At 42.9% G+C, this 16,313-nt stretch overlaps 1 protein-coding gene across 1 annotated transcript in view; it reads left to right on the top strand.

Annotated features, from left to right (window-relative positions):
• Setx (senataxin) overlaps positions 1 to 16,313 on the top strand; it is a 70,213-nt gene that overhangs the window by 29,253 nt on the left and 24,647 nt on the right. The window contains exons 9-14 of the mRNA XM_090330856.1: positions 1,550 to 1,721; positions 2,168 to 2,255; positions 2,846 to 6,832; positions 9,036 to 9,135; positions 11,798 to 11,971; positions 15,013 to 15,245. Of these exons, the coding sequence (XP_090186982.1) occupies positions 1,550 to 1,721; positions 2,168 to 2,255; positions 2,846 to 6,832; positions 9,036 to 9,135; positions 11,798 to 11,971; positions 15,013 to 15,245 (4,754 nt within the window). The remainder of the gene's footprint in view (positions 1 to 1,549; positions 1,722 to 2,167; positions 2,256 to 2,845; positions 6,833 to 9,035; positions 9,136 to 11,797; positions 11,972 to 15,012; positions 15,246 to 16,313) is intronic.

Here is a 16,313-nt window from a genome sequence, read left to right as displayed (position 1 = left end):
AATGGAAAACTTTTTTATATATATATTTTTTTATTGTAATTAATAAAAAGGTTGCATGATATTTGCCAGATAGAAGGTGCATTAATTCACATACATTGATACCCTTTCACATGTCTTGGTACCCATTACCCTCCCCCCAACCCCCCACCCGTCTTGGTTTTCCCCCCTTCCCTATCAAATTTCAAATAACCAAATACAAATAAATTCAATATATCAGATAACGAAGTGAGATACTGTAACAAAATGAGATACCCAAGGGACAGCAAAAGAGATGAGGGGTAACATAGTACATTAGGGACAACAATCATTCGTCATATGGCTTTTGTTTCAATATCCTGGAGGTCCTTTCAATTAGCTTCATACTATATGGCCTTATGTATCAAGGTTTTGCTCTATTGCAGATCTCTGCTAGTAGAGCCCAAGGTTTCTACTGATTATGACGAATGAGGGAAACCATTGAGCCTAAGTTCCTTTGAGTCTGGCTTACTTCGCTTAATATGATTTTTTCTAAGTCTTTCCATTTCCTAACAAATGGGGCGATGTCGTTTTTTCTGACAGCAGCATAGAATTCCATTGTGTACAAATACCACAACTTGTTGATCCACTCATCACCTGAGGGACATCTAGGTTGGTTCCATATCTTTGCTATGGTGAATAGTGCTGCAATGAACATTGTTGTGCTAGTGGATTTAGTATGGCCTTGTTTCTGGATGGTTGGGTAAATGCCAAGTAGTGGAATTGCTGGGTCATAGGGGAGTTCTATGTTTAGCCTTTGGAGGCACTGCCACACTGCTTTCCATAGTGGTTGAACGAGTTTGCACTCCCACCAACAGTGTAGTAGTGATCAGAAATGGAAAACTTTTAAAGGTCAGATTCAGACTTTTAAGCTAGAAAGGACATTTAGAGTTATTTTTTTTTTTTTTTTTGCCAACCTGGGGGCTTGAACTCAGGGCCTGAGCAGTGTCCTTGGGCATTCTCAAGGCTAGAGCTCTACCACTTGAGCCACAGCACCACTTCCGGCTTTTTCTGTATATGTGGTACCAAAGATTCAAACCCAGGGCTTTGTGCATGCTGGGTTGAACTCATGTGGTGGTAGAAATGCAGAAAGGGAGGAAAGAAGGGTTGAACAAACACACTCGTGCAATTCAGTATACTATGTGGAAAATTAATTATGCAGCTTGTGGGCAGGTATCAGGGGGAAGCTGGGGGAAAGCAAAAGAAGGGATGACATTGTCCAAAAGAGAAGTTCATGTCTTACCTAAAATGTGAAATGGTAACCCATCTATACAACACCTTAATAATAATACAACTATAATTAAAAGTTATTTTACAGAGAAATGGTATCATTTGAAAAACTTAAAAAATCACCAGTTTTAAAATACCTCTATCTCTAAGGGCTGCCATTAGTTTACTTTAAATTACTTTGTTTCACTAATTTACTTAAATTGCCACTTTGTTTCATTTAATCATCAATATAAATGCTGATCATCAATATCTTTTAGTATGTGTAATTGATTTGTAATTCAGCAGTTATTGCATTGTATTTCAGATGATAGCATGGATCCTTTTTGGCCAGCTTTACACTGTTTCATGGTGATTCTGGATCGGCTTGGATCTAAGGTTTGGGGTCAACTTATTGATCCTATTGAAGCATTTCAAACCATCATCAACAATGTGAGCTATAACAGAGAGATCCAAAATATACGGAACAGCTCTGTGAGGTTAGTTAAGCGAATATTAGGATTTGAAAACACATTTCTGGTTGAGCATGGTAGTAATACCTCTGTAATGCCAGCACTCTGGAATCACAGGGTTCAGACCAACCTGGGCTACATTGTGAGATTCTGTATTTAAAAATAAAAATAGTTGTGGCCAGGCGTGGTAGTGGCTATAATCCTAGCTACTCAGGAGGCTGAGGATCATGGTTTAAAACCAGCCTAGGCACCAAAGACCATGAGACTCCTATCTCCAAGTAACCACTAGAAAATGGGAAGTGGGGCTGAGGCTCAAGGGGTAGGGCGGTAGCCTTGAGCTGAAGAGCTCCGGGACAGCGCCCCATAACCCACAAAAAGAAAAAAAATTGTGAGGAAGTTTGTTGCATCTGATTTAACAGGGGTCTTTTTCCTCTCTTCATTTTAATAATTTTATTTATTCTTAATATTTTAAGGACAAAGTTAGAGCCGGAGCCATACTCAGATGATATGGTGACTTGCAGCCAGATTGTATACAATTATAATCCTGAAAAGACCAAAAAGGTAAATAAAACACCTTGAAAATTCCATAATGCTGTGGTTTTACAGACAGTATGGTTTCACATAATTAGCTGAGGGCTGATTTATGGTACATAGATGCTCAGTGATCATACACTGTGCCTGGGGAACGTGGCCTCCACTAGAGTTTGTACTTGGATGTGCCAACATGAATGTAGGGAAGATGGAAGGCTATGATGAGCAATCAGCTAGCTGATGAGAAGAAGGCTAACGGTCATGAAACTAATGTCCAGAAGCTCACAGTTGTATTTTCTATTTCTTGGAGCTTTATGCATATTAGAAATATAGTATACCAAAATACAAACATTGAAGGTGAGGAATCTGTTAGTACAATTTGAGTATTGTGGAGCTGGGAGTTTGGCCTAGTGGTAGAGTGTTTACCTAGCATGCACAAAGACCCAGGTGTAATTCCTTGGTACCACCTACATAGAAAAAGTCAGAAGTGGTGCTGTGGCTCAAATGGTAGAGCCTTCAGAAAGCCCAAGGATAGTGCTCAGGCCCTGGCAGAAAATAAAAGAAAGAAAAACAAAACCTGTTGTGATATTTGTTTCTCTGAGCATCTTTTTTTATTATAGGATTCAGGGTGGAGATCAGCCATTTGCCCAGATTATTGCCCTAACATGTATGAAGAAATGGAAACGTTAGCCAATGTGCTCCAGTCAGATATTGGACAAGACATGCGTGTCCATAACAGCACGTTTCTGTGGTTCATACCTTTTGTGCAGTCTCTCATGGACCTGAAGGACCTGGGTGTGGCTTACATAGTCGAGGTTATTCACCACCTGTACTCTGAAGTCAAAAATGTCCTCAACCATGCAGATGCAGGATGTGACAAAGTCACAGAGTTCTTTCTTCTGATTTTGGTCTCTGTGATTGAATTGCATAGAAATAAGAAATGCTTGCATTTGCTTTGGGTTAGTTCCCAGCAATGGGTGGAAGCTGTTGTGAAATGTGCCAAACTTCCCACCACGGCCTTTGCCCGGATTTCCGAGAAATCACCTGGAAGTTTCTCCAAAGGAACAGCGATGATGTCCTCTTTGTCCTTGCACTCAGTGCCATCTAACTCCGTGCAGCTTGCTTGTGTGCAACTCATTAGGAGTCTCCTCAAAGAAGGTTACCAGCTGGGCCATCACGCTCTTTGCAAGCGGTTCTGGAATAAGCTTAACTTATTCCTTCGAGGAAATTTGTCTCTCGGTTGGCAGTTGACTAATCAGGAAACTCATGAGTTACAAACCTGCTTAAAACAAATTATTAAAAACATAAAATTCAAAGCCCCTCCATGTAGTACTCCAGTGGACTTGACTTCTGCTTCTAAAAGCCCACTTGTGTCTTTTAAAGAAGAAAATGAAGAAACAGAGAAGTCCAAAAAAGACATGAATGGTATTGAAAATTGCAGCCCAACATTTACTAAAGAGACTATCAAAATGGAAACATATCAAGGGCAAGAGAGTATATTGAGTGGAGCGGGTAATGTAGAATGGGAGGACGCGAAGCCGAGTTACCCCGAGGATCTGAATGGAGAAGATCAGCTCCCATCTGAGTCACACTTAGTGCAGAGTAGTAAAGGCCCCTTTACAGAAGGAGCTCAAGATCAAGGGAAACCCAGTAGACGGAAGCAGAACTCTGTAAAAGAGAAATCTTTATGCACCTCAACAAGTGGTCCAGAAAGGGGGCCTGACAGAGGAGTAATTGTTTCAACGTACTTGCTGACTGATTCAAGCACTGAATCTCTGGAAAAAGTGTCCACATCAAACGAGGATTTTGCTATAAAGGAGGATCATGGTAAAGCCTTGAAACCAAAGAGTAAGGTACATAAAGATGAAATCTGTGCCAAGCTGTTCCATGTTATAAAGCAGCAGCCCAGGAGGAGTATTCCTTCACTCACTAATGTCATTGATTCAGAGGGAAGCAAGACTGTCTGTGACACAGAGGTAGAAAGCTCCATGATAGGGGATGGCATTACGCATGATCCATCTGCAGAGCCTGATGCCAAGCCAAGTGCTGAGAGTAGAGAACAAAAGCCTGAAGACAGTGTATTGCTGGCAAAAAACCAATGGAAGAGTGAAGAGTTAGATTTTTACTCTCCTTACGAAAAGAGTTGTCAAATACAGGAAAGATATGGTAAAGGTGTGGTCTCGAGTACAGACATGACCAACATGGAAAAGACACTGTCTCCCTTTAAACATCCTGCAGCTATACTTGAGTCAAGAGATAAGGAAGGGAACAAGAGTGCAGATTGGGTCTCTTCTACCAGAGACGAAGCCTGCGATGCTGCTCTCATGCCCACTGTTGGAACAGATTTCCCAGTGGACCGAGACCACCACAGAGTAGTGGCCCAAGCCAGTGTTATTAAATTCCCATCAAATTCAACTAAAAATAGGTCACCCCAGCTAGAAAGAAAAGTAAAAAGTGACAAAAGATGTTCCATATCTAACCAAAATAGCATTGCAGACACCAGCTATGGGCAAGTGATAGTCATTTCCGATTCTGATGACGACGATGAGGAGATTCTAAATCTTGAGAAACAGACCAACCAGGACAAAGTAAGCAGCACAGAGAAAGAAGTACCAGGCCAGTGTGACCTGGGAGCGAGTGCAAGTGCAGAAAAGGAGTTCATAAAGGAGGAAGATGCAAAGTGTATTCTGCTTGAATCTGATTCTCAGTTTTTTGAGTTTGAAAGCGCCTCTGAGGTATTTTCAGTTTGGGAGGATCATAAAGAAGACATGAATTCGGTTGAAGAGGTGGCAGGAAGTGCAGGTGGGGCACACGTGGTGTCTGCTGAGGCTGAGAAGGACAGCAAAAAACGTGCAGAACCATGTGATAGAGATGAGGAACTCTATGAAGTGGAAGCTAAAAAACCTAGGAGAAAACAAAACGAAAGGTCTGTGGCCAGAGACCCTCTAAGGCCGTCCTCTTCTGTCAGAAAGAGGGAGCAGTCTCGTAATGACAGTGGCTTGCAAGATGCGGCCTCAGGGACCACGGCCTCCACTGCAGCTGCACTGAAGAGGTCCTCTCCGAAGCTCCGGACTTACTCCAAACCCTTCAGGAAGGTCCCCACCTCTAAAACGCCTAAGAAGACTCATTCCGACTCTAAACGGGGACAGAACAAGAGTTCCCATTACCTAAGTTGCAGAACAACTCCTGCTGTTGTGCCACCCAAGAAATTGCGCCAGTGTCCAGAGCCAGCTACGACTGTTGAGAAACTGGGTCTGAAGAAAGCCCCTCGGAAGGCGTTCGAGCTGTCCCAGCGCTCCTTAGACTACTTGGTGCAGTTACGGGATCATGGTAAAAGTGTTGGGGTCGTGGAAACCCGAAAAAAGGCCAAGTTAATTTCTCCTCCAACTCTTCCTATCAAAAACAAGAAACTGCTGGCCAATCAGGATGATGATCAGGTGAAGCCCAAGAACAGGAAAGACGTTTTGGTGAGTGAAAGTACCCGTGCAAAGAGAGCAAGGTCTCCCGCTGCGGCCAGTGTGGGTGGCGTGAGGCCTGAGTCTGGCAGATCAGATCAGCCCAGGAAAAACACAGAGGTGCTCACCAACAGTGGTGAAAAGCAGCTCATCCACCTCTCACCTTCTGGAGCAGAAACACCACAAGCAAAATGCGCTTCCAAGGAGACCAGTGACGATAATCTTTTGAACTACTCTGATTCTAGAGGGCTGAATGAAAGAACGCCAGCCAGTGACACGCCTGCCTCCACTTCAGAGGGCCCTGGAGGTAGTGATTCCACAGGACATAGCAGACAGGTATCACTTGTGAACCAGGCTGAGCTAGATTCTGGCAGCGACATAGACGAGGAGAATTTCTATTTAACACAAAATGACCCTGAAGACATGGACTTATGTTCACAGATGGACACTGATTATGCTCGCCTGATTGAAGTGGTGCCCAGAGAAGAGGGGCTTCAGACAGAAGATGCTGTGCACCCACCTCTGGTGGAGCTTGTGAGTGACACCAAGTGTAAATTCAGAGACTGTGTTGAAACTGTCAAAGCCCAGAGCGAGTACTGCGCACAGCACTCTGAAGCAAAAGCAGCAGAGGACAACGTCTTCCGCAAACCCGGCCTGCCTCTTTCTGCAGTCAGGCCTTTGAGACCCACCACTACTAAAGTGTTCAGCTCAAGTAGTAGTTCACGTATTGCTAACCTCTCCAGGTCTCTGGACAACACTTCAATCCCATCCACTCTAAGGAATAAACCAACACAGTCACTTCTGAAAATGCCCCAGTCCTCTGCCACGTTGCAGAAGCCGGTGGCTGAGGTGAAGAGCTTGTGCAGTGCTCTCAACCCGCAGAGTCCAGGCAACACCATCAGGCCAGCCTACAGACCTCCATTAGCAGCGTCCTCACCAGCCAACGCGCTCGCGTCGTCTCAGTCCATCTCTGACACCTTCATTAAAGAGGTCTTAAAGTGGAAATATGAAATGTTTTTGAACTTCGGTCAGTGTGGAGCACCGGCGAGTCTTTGCCAGTGCATTTCAAGATCTGTGCCTGTCAGATTTCAAGATTGTACAGAATATTTTGATGTTTTTCTCCCCTTGATGATACTGAATACTTTTGAAACAGTAAGTATTGTCAGACCATTTCAAGTGGTTCCTCTTTTTTTATTGCTGAGTGATGGTTAGAGTACAGTTCAAAGTGGCTGGTTTGGTCCGGTTGTTGCATTTGGATTTAAAACTTGTAATTATAGTTATCGGTCCCCCGTTATAGTCTGAGTGCCAAGTGCAGTAGGGTGTCACTAGAGTCTACCTACCACTTAGGAGGCAGCCCATTGAGTTGTGTTACAAGCCACTCTAGACTACATAGGGAGATGCTTTCTCAAAACCAAAACAACCCAACTTAGAGAAAGAGCAAATCATTTTTGAGCATAAGTATTCAGCTGTATTTCAAAGGATTTTTTGATATTTCCAAGGTGGATAAGGTATATTAGGGGCAAAGTCTGTGTTTTACATTTCTTAAAAGAAATAGAACTGGTAGTATTGAGGTAGATGTTTGTGGTTCTCTGGTGTGTGTTCATCAGTGAACTGTAAAAATAGTGTGCCCAGAAAGAAGTCCAGCACAGGAGGTCACCTGGGGAGGAGCCCATCCACACTAGGCCGTTCTTGGAGACCAGAAGCAAAGCAGTCGTCAGCGATGTCTGCAGGGGGATAGAGACAGACTGGTGATGGGGTTTTCCTTGTGTTCAGGAACTACTTAGTGGTGATGGATGAGCTGGAACCCATTGCGTGTCTACTTTGAAGTGGCTTGTGGAGGGGGTAAATGTGAATGATAACAGAGAGGCTCGGGTTGGCTGATTTGGCTGATAAAGCCTTATGTGTTATACTATAGAGGCCACATGTGCTTAGATATCCGCTGTTTGGGAGATAATTTCAGAGATCTGGAGGATTGTGTTTTGAGGCAAAAAGTTAGCAAGACCCCCATCTCATGCAGTAAGCTAGATGTGGTAGTGCATCCCCATGATCCCAACCTGAGGCCAGTCTAGAGCAAAACCTGACCTGGAAAACAAAGTAGGAAAAGGCTGGGAGTTGTGACTCAAGTGTAAAGCCCTGGCTTCAAACCTGTTTGTTCATTTGTTTGGTTTTGTTTGGTTTGGGGTCATAGGGCTTGAACTGTGGGCCTGGGCGCTGTCCCTGAGCCCTTCACCTTAAGGCTACTGCCCTACCCCTGGGCTTGGACCTGGCTCACGCCCATAATCCTAGCTACTCAAGAGGCTGAAATCTGAGGACCCCGGTTCAAAGCCAGCTGGGGCACTAAAGTCGTGAGACTCTTATCTCCAGTTAACCACTAGAAAACTGAAAGTGGCTCTATGGCTCAAGGGGTAGGGTGGTAGCCTTGAGCTGAAACGCTCAGAGAAGCACCCAGGCCCAGAGCTCAAGCTCCATGACCGACCAAAAAGAAAAAAAGTCTTACCAAATCTTGGCACTGGTGGCTTATGCCTGAAATCCTTAATCCTAGCTATTCAGAAGGCTGAGGTCTGAGGATTATGGCTTAAATTCAAAGCCAGCCTGGGCACTAAAGTCCATGAGACTCATCTCCAATTAACCACTAGAAAATCGGAAGTGACGCCATGGCTCAAGTAGTAGAGCACTAGCCTTGAGCTGAAGAGCTCAGGAACAGTGTCCAGGCTGAGTTCAAGCCCCATAGCCCATGATTCTTGAGATGTTTTCTAGCTCCAAATACTGGGCTACTTTCTGCTTTGTGGAAACTGTATCTGGAACTTTTCAACCACACTTAAAACTTCCTGTAGGGTTTCTTTGTAGTATATATCAATGTTTTCTGGCTTTTTATTGTCAAAGGAGATTCCAGTGTCTGGTGTACCCCATTTTTTTTTTTTGCCAGTCCTGGGCTTGAGCTCAGGGCCTGAGCACTGTCCTTGGACTTTCTCAAGGCTAGAGCTCTACCACTTGAGCCTCAGCACCACTTCTGGCTTTTTTCTATGTATGTGGTACCAAGGAATCGAACCCGGGTCTTCATGCATGCTAGGCAAGCACTTTAACCACTAGGCCAAACTCCCAGCCCTACCCCATTTTTTTTATTCACTCACTGTTAACAGGACACTTAGGTTATTCCCAGGTTTGGTGATTGCAAAAACATTTGACAGAGCCGTTCTAGACAATTTGGTTAGACTTCAGCAGATTAATTGGCTGTTACAAATTGGTTGTTACTTGGGATTCTGGGTTCTGGATTTACTGTTATTCTGAAAATTTTACTCTAGAGTAGCTTTTCAGAATACTCTACTTGCTTCATTTGCTCTTTTGCTTTGTACAGATGGCACAGGAATGGATCAACTCTCCGAATAAAGATAATTGCTATCAGGTGCAGCTAAAAAAGTTTGCGGCTGATTATAAAAAAAGCTGGGAGTTTGTGGGTAAGTTCTTTCTTATGCAGCCTGGAATATATATGATGATAATTGTAGATTTCTGTTGAAAAGGTGTGTTTCCTAAGCTAAATTCTTGTCATGTGTTTATGTAGAAACGTTGAATTATGTGTCGGTAGTATGCCTTGCATGAAAATGTAAGTTATAGAATTGCTCTTCACTTTTTTTTTTTTTTTTTTTTTTTTTTTTTTTGCCAGTCCTGGGCTTGAGCTCAGGGTCTGAGCCCTGTCCTTGGTCTTTCTCAAGGGTAGAACTCTACCACGTGAGCCTCAGTACCACTTCTAGTTTTTTCTATGGATACAGTACAGAGGAATCTAACCTGGGCCTTCGTGCATGCTAGGCAAGCACTCTGCCACTAAGCCAAACTCCCAGCCCCTGCTCTCCACCTTTTTTTTTGGTGGGTCATGGGGCTTGAACTCTGCCTGGGCACTGCCCCTGTGCTCTTCAGCTCAAGGCTGCCACCCCACCCTTTAGCCAACCCCCACTTTGCGTTTTCTAGAGGTTAATTGGAGATAAGAGTCTCACAACTTTAGTGCCCCAGCTGGCTTTGAACCTTGATCCTCAGATTTCAGCCTCCTGAGTAGCTAGGATTACAGGTGTGAGCCACCACGCCTAGCTCTCTTTACTTTTAATCACCATGTCAACACTACAGTTTATGGAACCTTTGGGGAGAGTATTCCCATAGTAGTTCATAATGGAAGTTTCAATACAAATATTTTTCTTCTGGAAAAATGACTGGTTATAAAAATGAAAAATGTGTTTTAAGTTTCTTCACTTACTTAAATTGTCTTTAATTTCTCTTGGAAGAGTTTTGTTTTTCAGAATTTTGTTTTTTTCCACATATTTTATTATAATTACTACTTTAAATTTTTTTAAGTATTTCAGTCTGCCTCATCCCAGCATTTAGTGCTTTACATCAGTGTTATTGCTAAACCAGCAGTTGATACTGAACTTTCTTATTCGGTTTTCCATTCCTCTTAGTTTACAATTATTCTGTCTCTTTTGTTTAAAATGCCATTGATGGATTTAATATTCTTGTGTGTACTAATATCTTTTTTTGAATTTCTCCTGGCATTTTGAAAGTGAGAGCATCTTGGGCCTGGAGTTTGGCCTAGCGGTGGAGTGCTTGCCTACCATGCAGGAATACCGGGTTTGATTCCTTGGTACCACATACATAGAAAAAGCTGGAAGTGGTGCTGTGGCTCAAGTAGTAAGGTTATAGCCTTGAGAAAACCCAACGACAGTGCTCAAGCCCTGAGCTCAAGCCCAGGACTGGCAAAAACAAAAAATCTCTTGACTTGAAAACCAGAAAAACTTCAGGCATGGTGGTACATGCCTGTAATCCCAACAACATTCAAGAAGCCAAAGCAAGCCAGATGGTGGTTCATACCTATAATCCTAGCTACTCAAAAGGCTGAGATCTGAGGATCAAGGTTCAAAGCCAGCCCGGGTACAAAAGGACCCGAGATTCTTATTTCCAGTTAACCTCTAGAAAACAGTAAATGGGGCTTGGCCCAAGGGTAGGGCTCAGGGACAGTGCCCAGGCCGAGTTCAAGCCCCAAGTTCCAAGCTAACTTAAGACCTTGTCTTCAATAAAATAAAACCAGAACGTACTTCAGAAAAATATTATTTGTGATTTCTCAATGTTGTATCTGTTTTGGCTTTGTAATAGGTGCGTGCGTGTGTGTGTGTGTGTGTGTGTATCTGTATCTGTATCTGTGTGCTGGTAGTAAGGCTTGATTCCAAGGCTCTTGCTCAAGACTGGCATTGCACCACAACTCTGCTTTCAGCTCTTTTGCTAGTTAATTAGAGATAACCGTGTAGAGGATTTATTTGCCAGAGCTGGCTTTGACCCTCAATCCTCAGGTTGCCTGTGTAGCTAGGATTACAGATGTGATCCACCAGTGCTGCTTAACCCTCTGTGATACTTCTTGTTTTGCTTTTTTTTTGTTTTTTTTTTTTTTGCCATTCGTGGGGCTTGATCTCTCGGCCTGGGCACTGTCCCTGAGCTCGTCAGCTCTAAGCTAGTGCTCTACTACTTGAGCCACAGCACCACTTCTGGTTTTCTAGTGGTTAATTGGAGATAAGTCTCATGGACCTTAGTGCCCAGGCTGGCTTTGAATTTGAACCATAGTCCTCCGATTTCAGCCTCCTGAGTAGCTAGGATTAAGGAGTACAGGCTTAAAGCAGCTCCAGGATTCTGTAATGCTTTTTCTTTGTTATTGTTGGTCAAGGGGCTTGAACTCTGGACTTGGGTGCTGTCCCTGAGCTCTTCAGCTCAAGGCTACTACCCTACCCCTTGAGCCATAGAGCCACTTCCAGTTTTCTAGTGGTTCCCTGGAGATAAGAATCTCACAGACTTTAGTGCCCCGCTGGCTTTGCTGGCCTTGAACTGGAATCCTCATATTTTAGCCTCCTGAGTAGTTAGTAGCTAGGATTATGGGGTGTGAGCTACTGCGTCGGGCTGTAATACTTTTTAAGTAAACATTTGTAATTATTTTAAGCTGTTCTTGGTTAAATCACCATTTTAAAACATATACAGAATTTTCTGGATCTATAATCATTTGAGCTTAGTCCAGAGTTTAATTTCTTTTACATTAATCATATTTAAAATCTGTTAGTTATGAAAATGCTAACATTTTATTTTATATAGTTTATCTGGATGAAAGTGAATTGGCTAAACAGCTTCATCCCAAGGAAAATGACTTGGTGTTTTTGCGTTGTGGGAGACCAAGTGGAGAGAAGAAAGACACAGAGAGAAGTGGCATGGCAGACCGCCACATGCATTACTGTGGCTATGTCCATAAGTTTCGTCGCACTGCACTCAGTAAGTAAATAAGAAGTTGACAGGATCATGTGCTCATTTCTTTAAAGATTGGGCTTTAAAAGCCCCGTGTTTGCTACGTATTTGCCAAACAGGTATTTGCTATGTTGAGTACTGGCTAAATTCCCTTTTCTGAATCTCTAAAACTTCCCATTTCCTACAGGGGGAGCAATAGGAAATGTTGCTCTTTTTTTCAGTACTATAATCCTTTTTATACTAAAATAAATGTTTACCAAAGCTTTAAAAGAAAAAGGTCTTTCTCTAGTTTTCCTAGACTTCAGATTGTTTTCAGATGTCCTCTTCTGACGTATTTCTTCACCTCTCCTTTTTTTTTTTTTTTAACCCCACTTTGGTCAATCATGGGACTTGAACTCTGGGTCTAGGTGCTGTCCCTGAGCTTTTCAGCTCAAGATTACCGCTGTACCACTTGAGTGGTTAATTGGAGCTAAGAATCTCACAGACTGACTTTCTGCCCAGGCTGGCTTTGAACTGTGATCCTCATATCTCAGCCTCCTGAGTAGCTAGGATTACAGGCGTGAGCCACTGGTGCCAGCTGCATCATTTTTAAAACATAGACCACTCATTGTAAGGAAATTTGGGAGGAGTCTTCCATAGCTGCCATCCATTGTAGATATTTCTCCTTAAATGACGTTTGAATTTAATAAGCCCCCCATCTGCTATGTGAGGTACCTTGTAATCTTCAAAACCCTAAAAGGTGTTAGTCATAGGAGTTATTCCTTGCTCATCTGAAGCAGAGGCTCATGGATGTTAGGTGACCTTTCCAAGATTGTTATCACTGTTAAGGGGTCAGTCCAGTACTGGTTTCAAGTTGATGAGCTCAACTGACCCTCCTGTCACAGCCTAGTTCAAAACTTTTTTGTTTTACCTTTTATTTATTTTGCTCTTTTATAGCAAAGACCTGTGTTTATCTCTTTTTTTGGATCTTGAGCCCTCACTTGGATTTCTTACTCCTGGTGGTGCTTTACATTTGAGCCATACCTCTTTTTTTTTTTCCAGTCCTGGGCTTGAACTCAGGGCCTGAGCACTGTCCTTGGACTTTCTCAAGGCTAGAGCTCTACCACTTGAGCCTCAGCACCACTTATGGTTTTTTTTCTATGTATATGGTATCGAGGAATTGAGCCCGGGTCTTCGTGCATGCTAGGCAAGCACTTTAACCACTAGGCCAAACTCCCAGCCCCTGAGCCATACCTCTTATATGGCATTTTACTAGTTAGCTGGAGATACCAGCTTTGCAGTTTGGGTTTTTTGTTTTGTTTTGTTTTTGTGAGTTGTGGAGTTTGAACTCTGGGCCTGGGTGCTATCCCTGAGCTCTTCAAGACTACTGCCCTACCCCTTGAGCCAAAGCAGTACTTCCTGTTATCTAGTGGTTAATTGGAGATAAGAGTCTTACAGACTTTAGTGCCCAGACAGCTTTGAACCCTGATCCTCAGATCTCTGCCTACTGAGTAGCTACTACACCTGTTAAAAGTTGGGTTTTGTTTTTTTTTTTTGGTCATGGGCTTGCACTCTGGGCCTGGGTGCTATATGCCTGACCTCTTCAGCTCAAGGCTACCACCCTACCCATTGAGCCATAGTATCACTTCTGGTTTTCTAGTAGTTTATTGGATACAAGAGTCTCTGGGTCTTTAGTGCTTGGGCTGGCTTTGATTTGTCATCTTCAGATCTCAGTCTCCTGAGTAGTTAGGATTACAGGCGTGAACCACCGCGCCTAGTGGTTTGAAGATTTTTTTTGTTTGTTGGTTGTGGGTACTAGTTCAAGAATGGCGCTCTACCACTTTGGGCCACAGCCCCACTTCCAGTTTTGAGTGGCTAGCTAGAGGCGAAGAGTCTCATGGGGACTTTTCTGCCCTGTCTTGCTTTGAACTGAGATCCTCAGATCTCAGTCTTCTGAGTAGCTAGGATTACAGGAGTGAGCCATGAGTGCTCGCTCACTTGCTCGCTCAGTTTAAGACTTTTCTGCATGCCTTTGAACGATGATCCCTCAGGGCTCAACCTTCTAAACAACTAGGATTATAGGCATGAGCCACCAGTGCCCACTGGCTAAAGTTCACATTTTTATTTTTTTGTCTGGTTGCCTTTGACACTTTTAACTTTCTTACTCTATTCTTTTTCATTTTTGCATCACATCTTAATAGCAAGAAACATCTTAAGACTGAAACATTGTGTTGCTCTTCCTTGCAGTACATCCCAAATAAAGTCATCACTTTTACTTACTGCATCCTGTTTCCAAGCTTTTACCCAGATTGCTATATAGTGACCTCATGAGTGGATTCTCTACTTTTCCTATGTACTGGGATTTAAACTCAGGATATTGTATTTGTGCTTTCTATAGCCACTCTTGAATGACGCATGCACTTAGCCCGAGAGTGATTGGTTTTAATGTGTATGGTAAATAGCATGTTACTTCTCGGCACACAGCTGTCCTATTGCTTTTTATCTGTCTTACTTTGGAGTCATTACTGTGATCTGTAGTGTACTCTGAGTTTTACTCTGAATCTCCTAGCACATGTTCCCTGGCTTTTCCTTCTAGATATAGTAGCCTTTTCCCTACTTTGAAAAAGCCCTAACACATGTCTGTGTCACGGTTGTGGTAGCTGATGACTGCCTGTAGCAATCTCTGTGCCCTGGAAAGAACCTTGCTTTCTCCCTTTCTTCATTAGGAAGGAAGACCCTCCCAGCCAGTGGGCTGTTTGTATCCCCATCCCTTCTTGTATCCTTTCTCTGCTTGCTGCTGTTCCTTAGCACTTGCCAAACCTGACCTGTTTATTTAATATCTGTTTTTAAGTGTCTTTTCTAGATACTTAGGCCTTCAGAGGCCAAAAACACTATCTGATTCTTAAGAAGCATTCAGTAAGCAGTTAGAGTGAGCTATTAAATCATAAAATGAGCTATTTAAATTTATTGAATGAGCTATTAAATCATAGAAAAATACAAGTTATGAACTATTTATGAATACACTTTTTTTAACTGGATGTCATTCTTCACAGGTAACTGAAATTGACTTTTCTCCTTCCTGTTAATAGTGCGCAGTGGGAAATCGGAGTGTTCCCTATCCATCCAGATTCAAGATCACTTGCCGGCCAGTTTAAATGAACTTATGAAATGTGTTGTAATCAGTTCTCTGGTAACAACACAGAGGAAATTGAAAGCCATGTCTCTGTTGAGTGGTCGGAACCAACTGGCCAGGGCCATTCTGAACCCGAACCCCATGGACTTCTGTACCAAAGATCTACCAGCTATGTCCTCTGAGAGAATTGTGAGTGCTGACTGGATGGTGCCAGGGAGAGTCAGAACATGTATGGTCAGGCGGGGAGTGTCCCATTTGAAGCTACTCCATGCTCCTGTATGTGTACAAGAAGACACGTCCATGTGCAGTGGTGTTTGGTGTCGGCCCTCCTCCCTCGGGGAGGGGAAGGTAGGGTGAAAGCACCTTGCACTGCAGGCTCCAGCATTCAGGAGCAGTGTCTCAGATTTAGTGTGGTGAGTTTTATGTTTGAATCCTTGACGGATTCAGAATGGTGGTGGTACAAATGCAAAGGTAAAGTTGTCATCTAGTGTGAACAGGTGTTTTTCATGTGTGAACTACTGAAAAGGCAAAACAACAAAAGTAAGGTAACTGTTCTTTTTGAACCCCACTATGCACTAGGGCTTTTGTGCACATTCATCTTTAAGGAGTGTCAGAGGTTGAGGTTCAGTGAGGTTAGGAATTTAGTGACCTAGTATGAAAGTAAAATTGAAACTAAAAGAAAAAAAGTAAAGGTTAGATGCAGATCTGACCCTGAAAATGTACATTTTCCACTTACGATTCTTTTTCTTTTTGGTTGGTTGAACTTGAACTCTGGGCTTGGGCACTGTCCTTGGGTTTTCTCAAGGCTAGAGCTACCACTTGATGAGCTACAGCACCACTTGTGGCTTTTTCTATGTATGTGGTACCAAGAAATTGAACCTGGGTCTTTGTGCATGCTAGACAAGCACTCTACCACAAGGCCAACCTCCTGCCCCCATGATTATTTTCTTATGAAGGAAATAACTCTTAGAATGTCTTTACTACCTAAAGAGATAAGTGATTAAATGAGAAAGAATAATAGAAGAAAAGTATAGATTAACAAATGAAATTTATGATCATATTTTTATTTTTCTGCAAATATTGGGAATTGAACTCAAGCTCTCACTTAGCTTTTTCACTCAAGGCTGGCACTCTGCCACTTGAGCCACAGCCCTACTTCCTACATTTTGCCAGTTAATTAGAGGTAAGAGTTTCATGTGCTGGGCTTCAGTGGCTGGCTCATGCCTGTAATACTGGCTACTGAGGAGACTGAAATCT

This window comes from Megascapheus bottae, chromosome 3, assembly GCF_031878675.1.
Source record: "Megascapheus bottae isolate mThoBot1 chromosome 3, mThoBot2.hap1, whole genome shotgun sequence".
Taxonomy (NCBI): Eukaryota; Metazoa; Chordata; class Mammalia; order Rodentia; family Geomyidae; genus Megascapheus; species Megascapheus bottae.
This window is presented reverse-complemented; position numbering and strand designations above follow the sequence as displayed.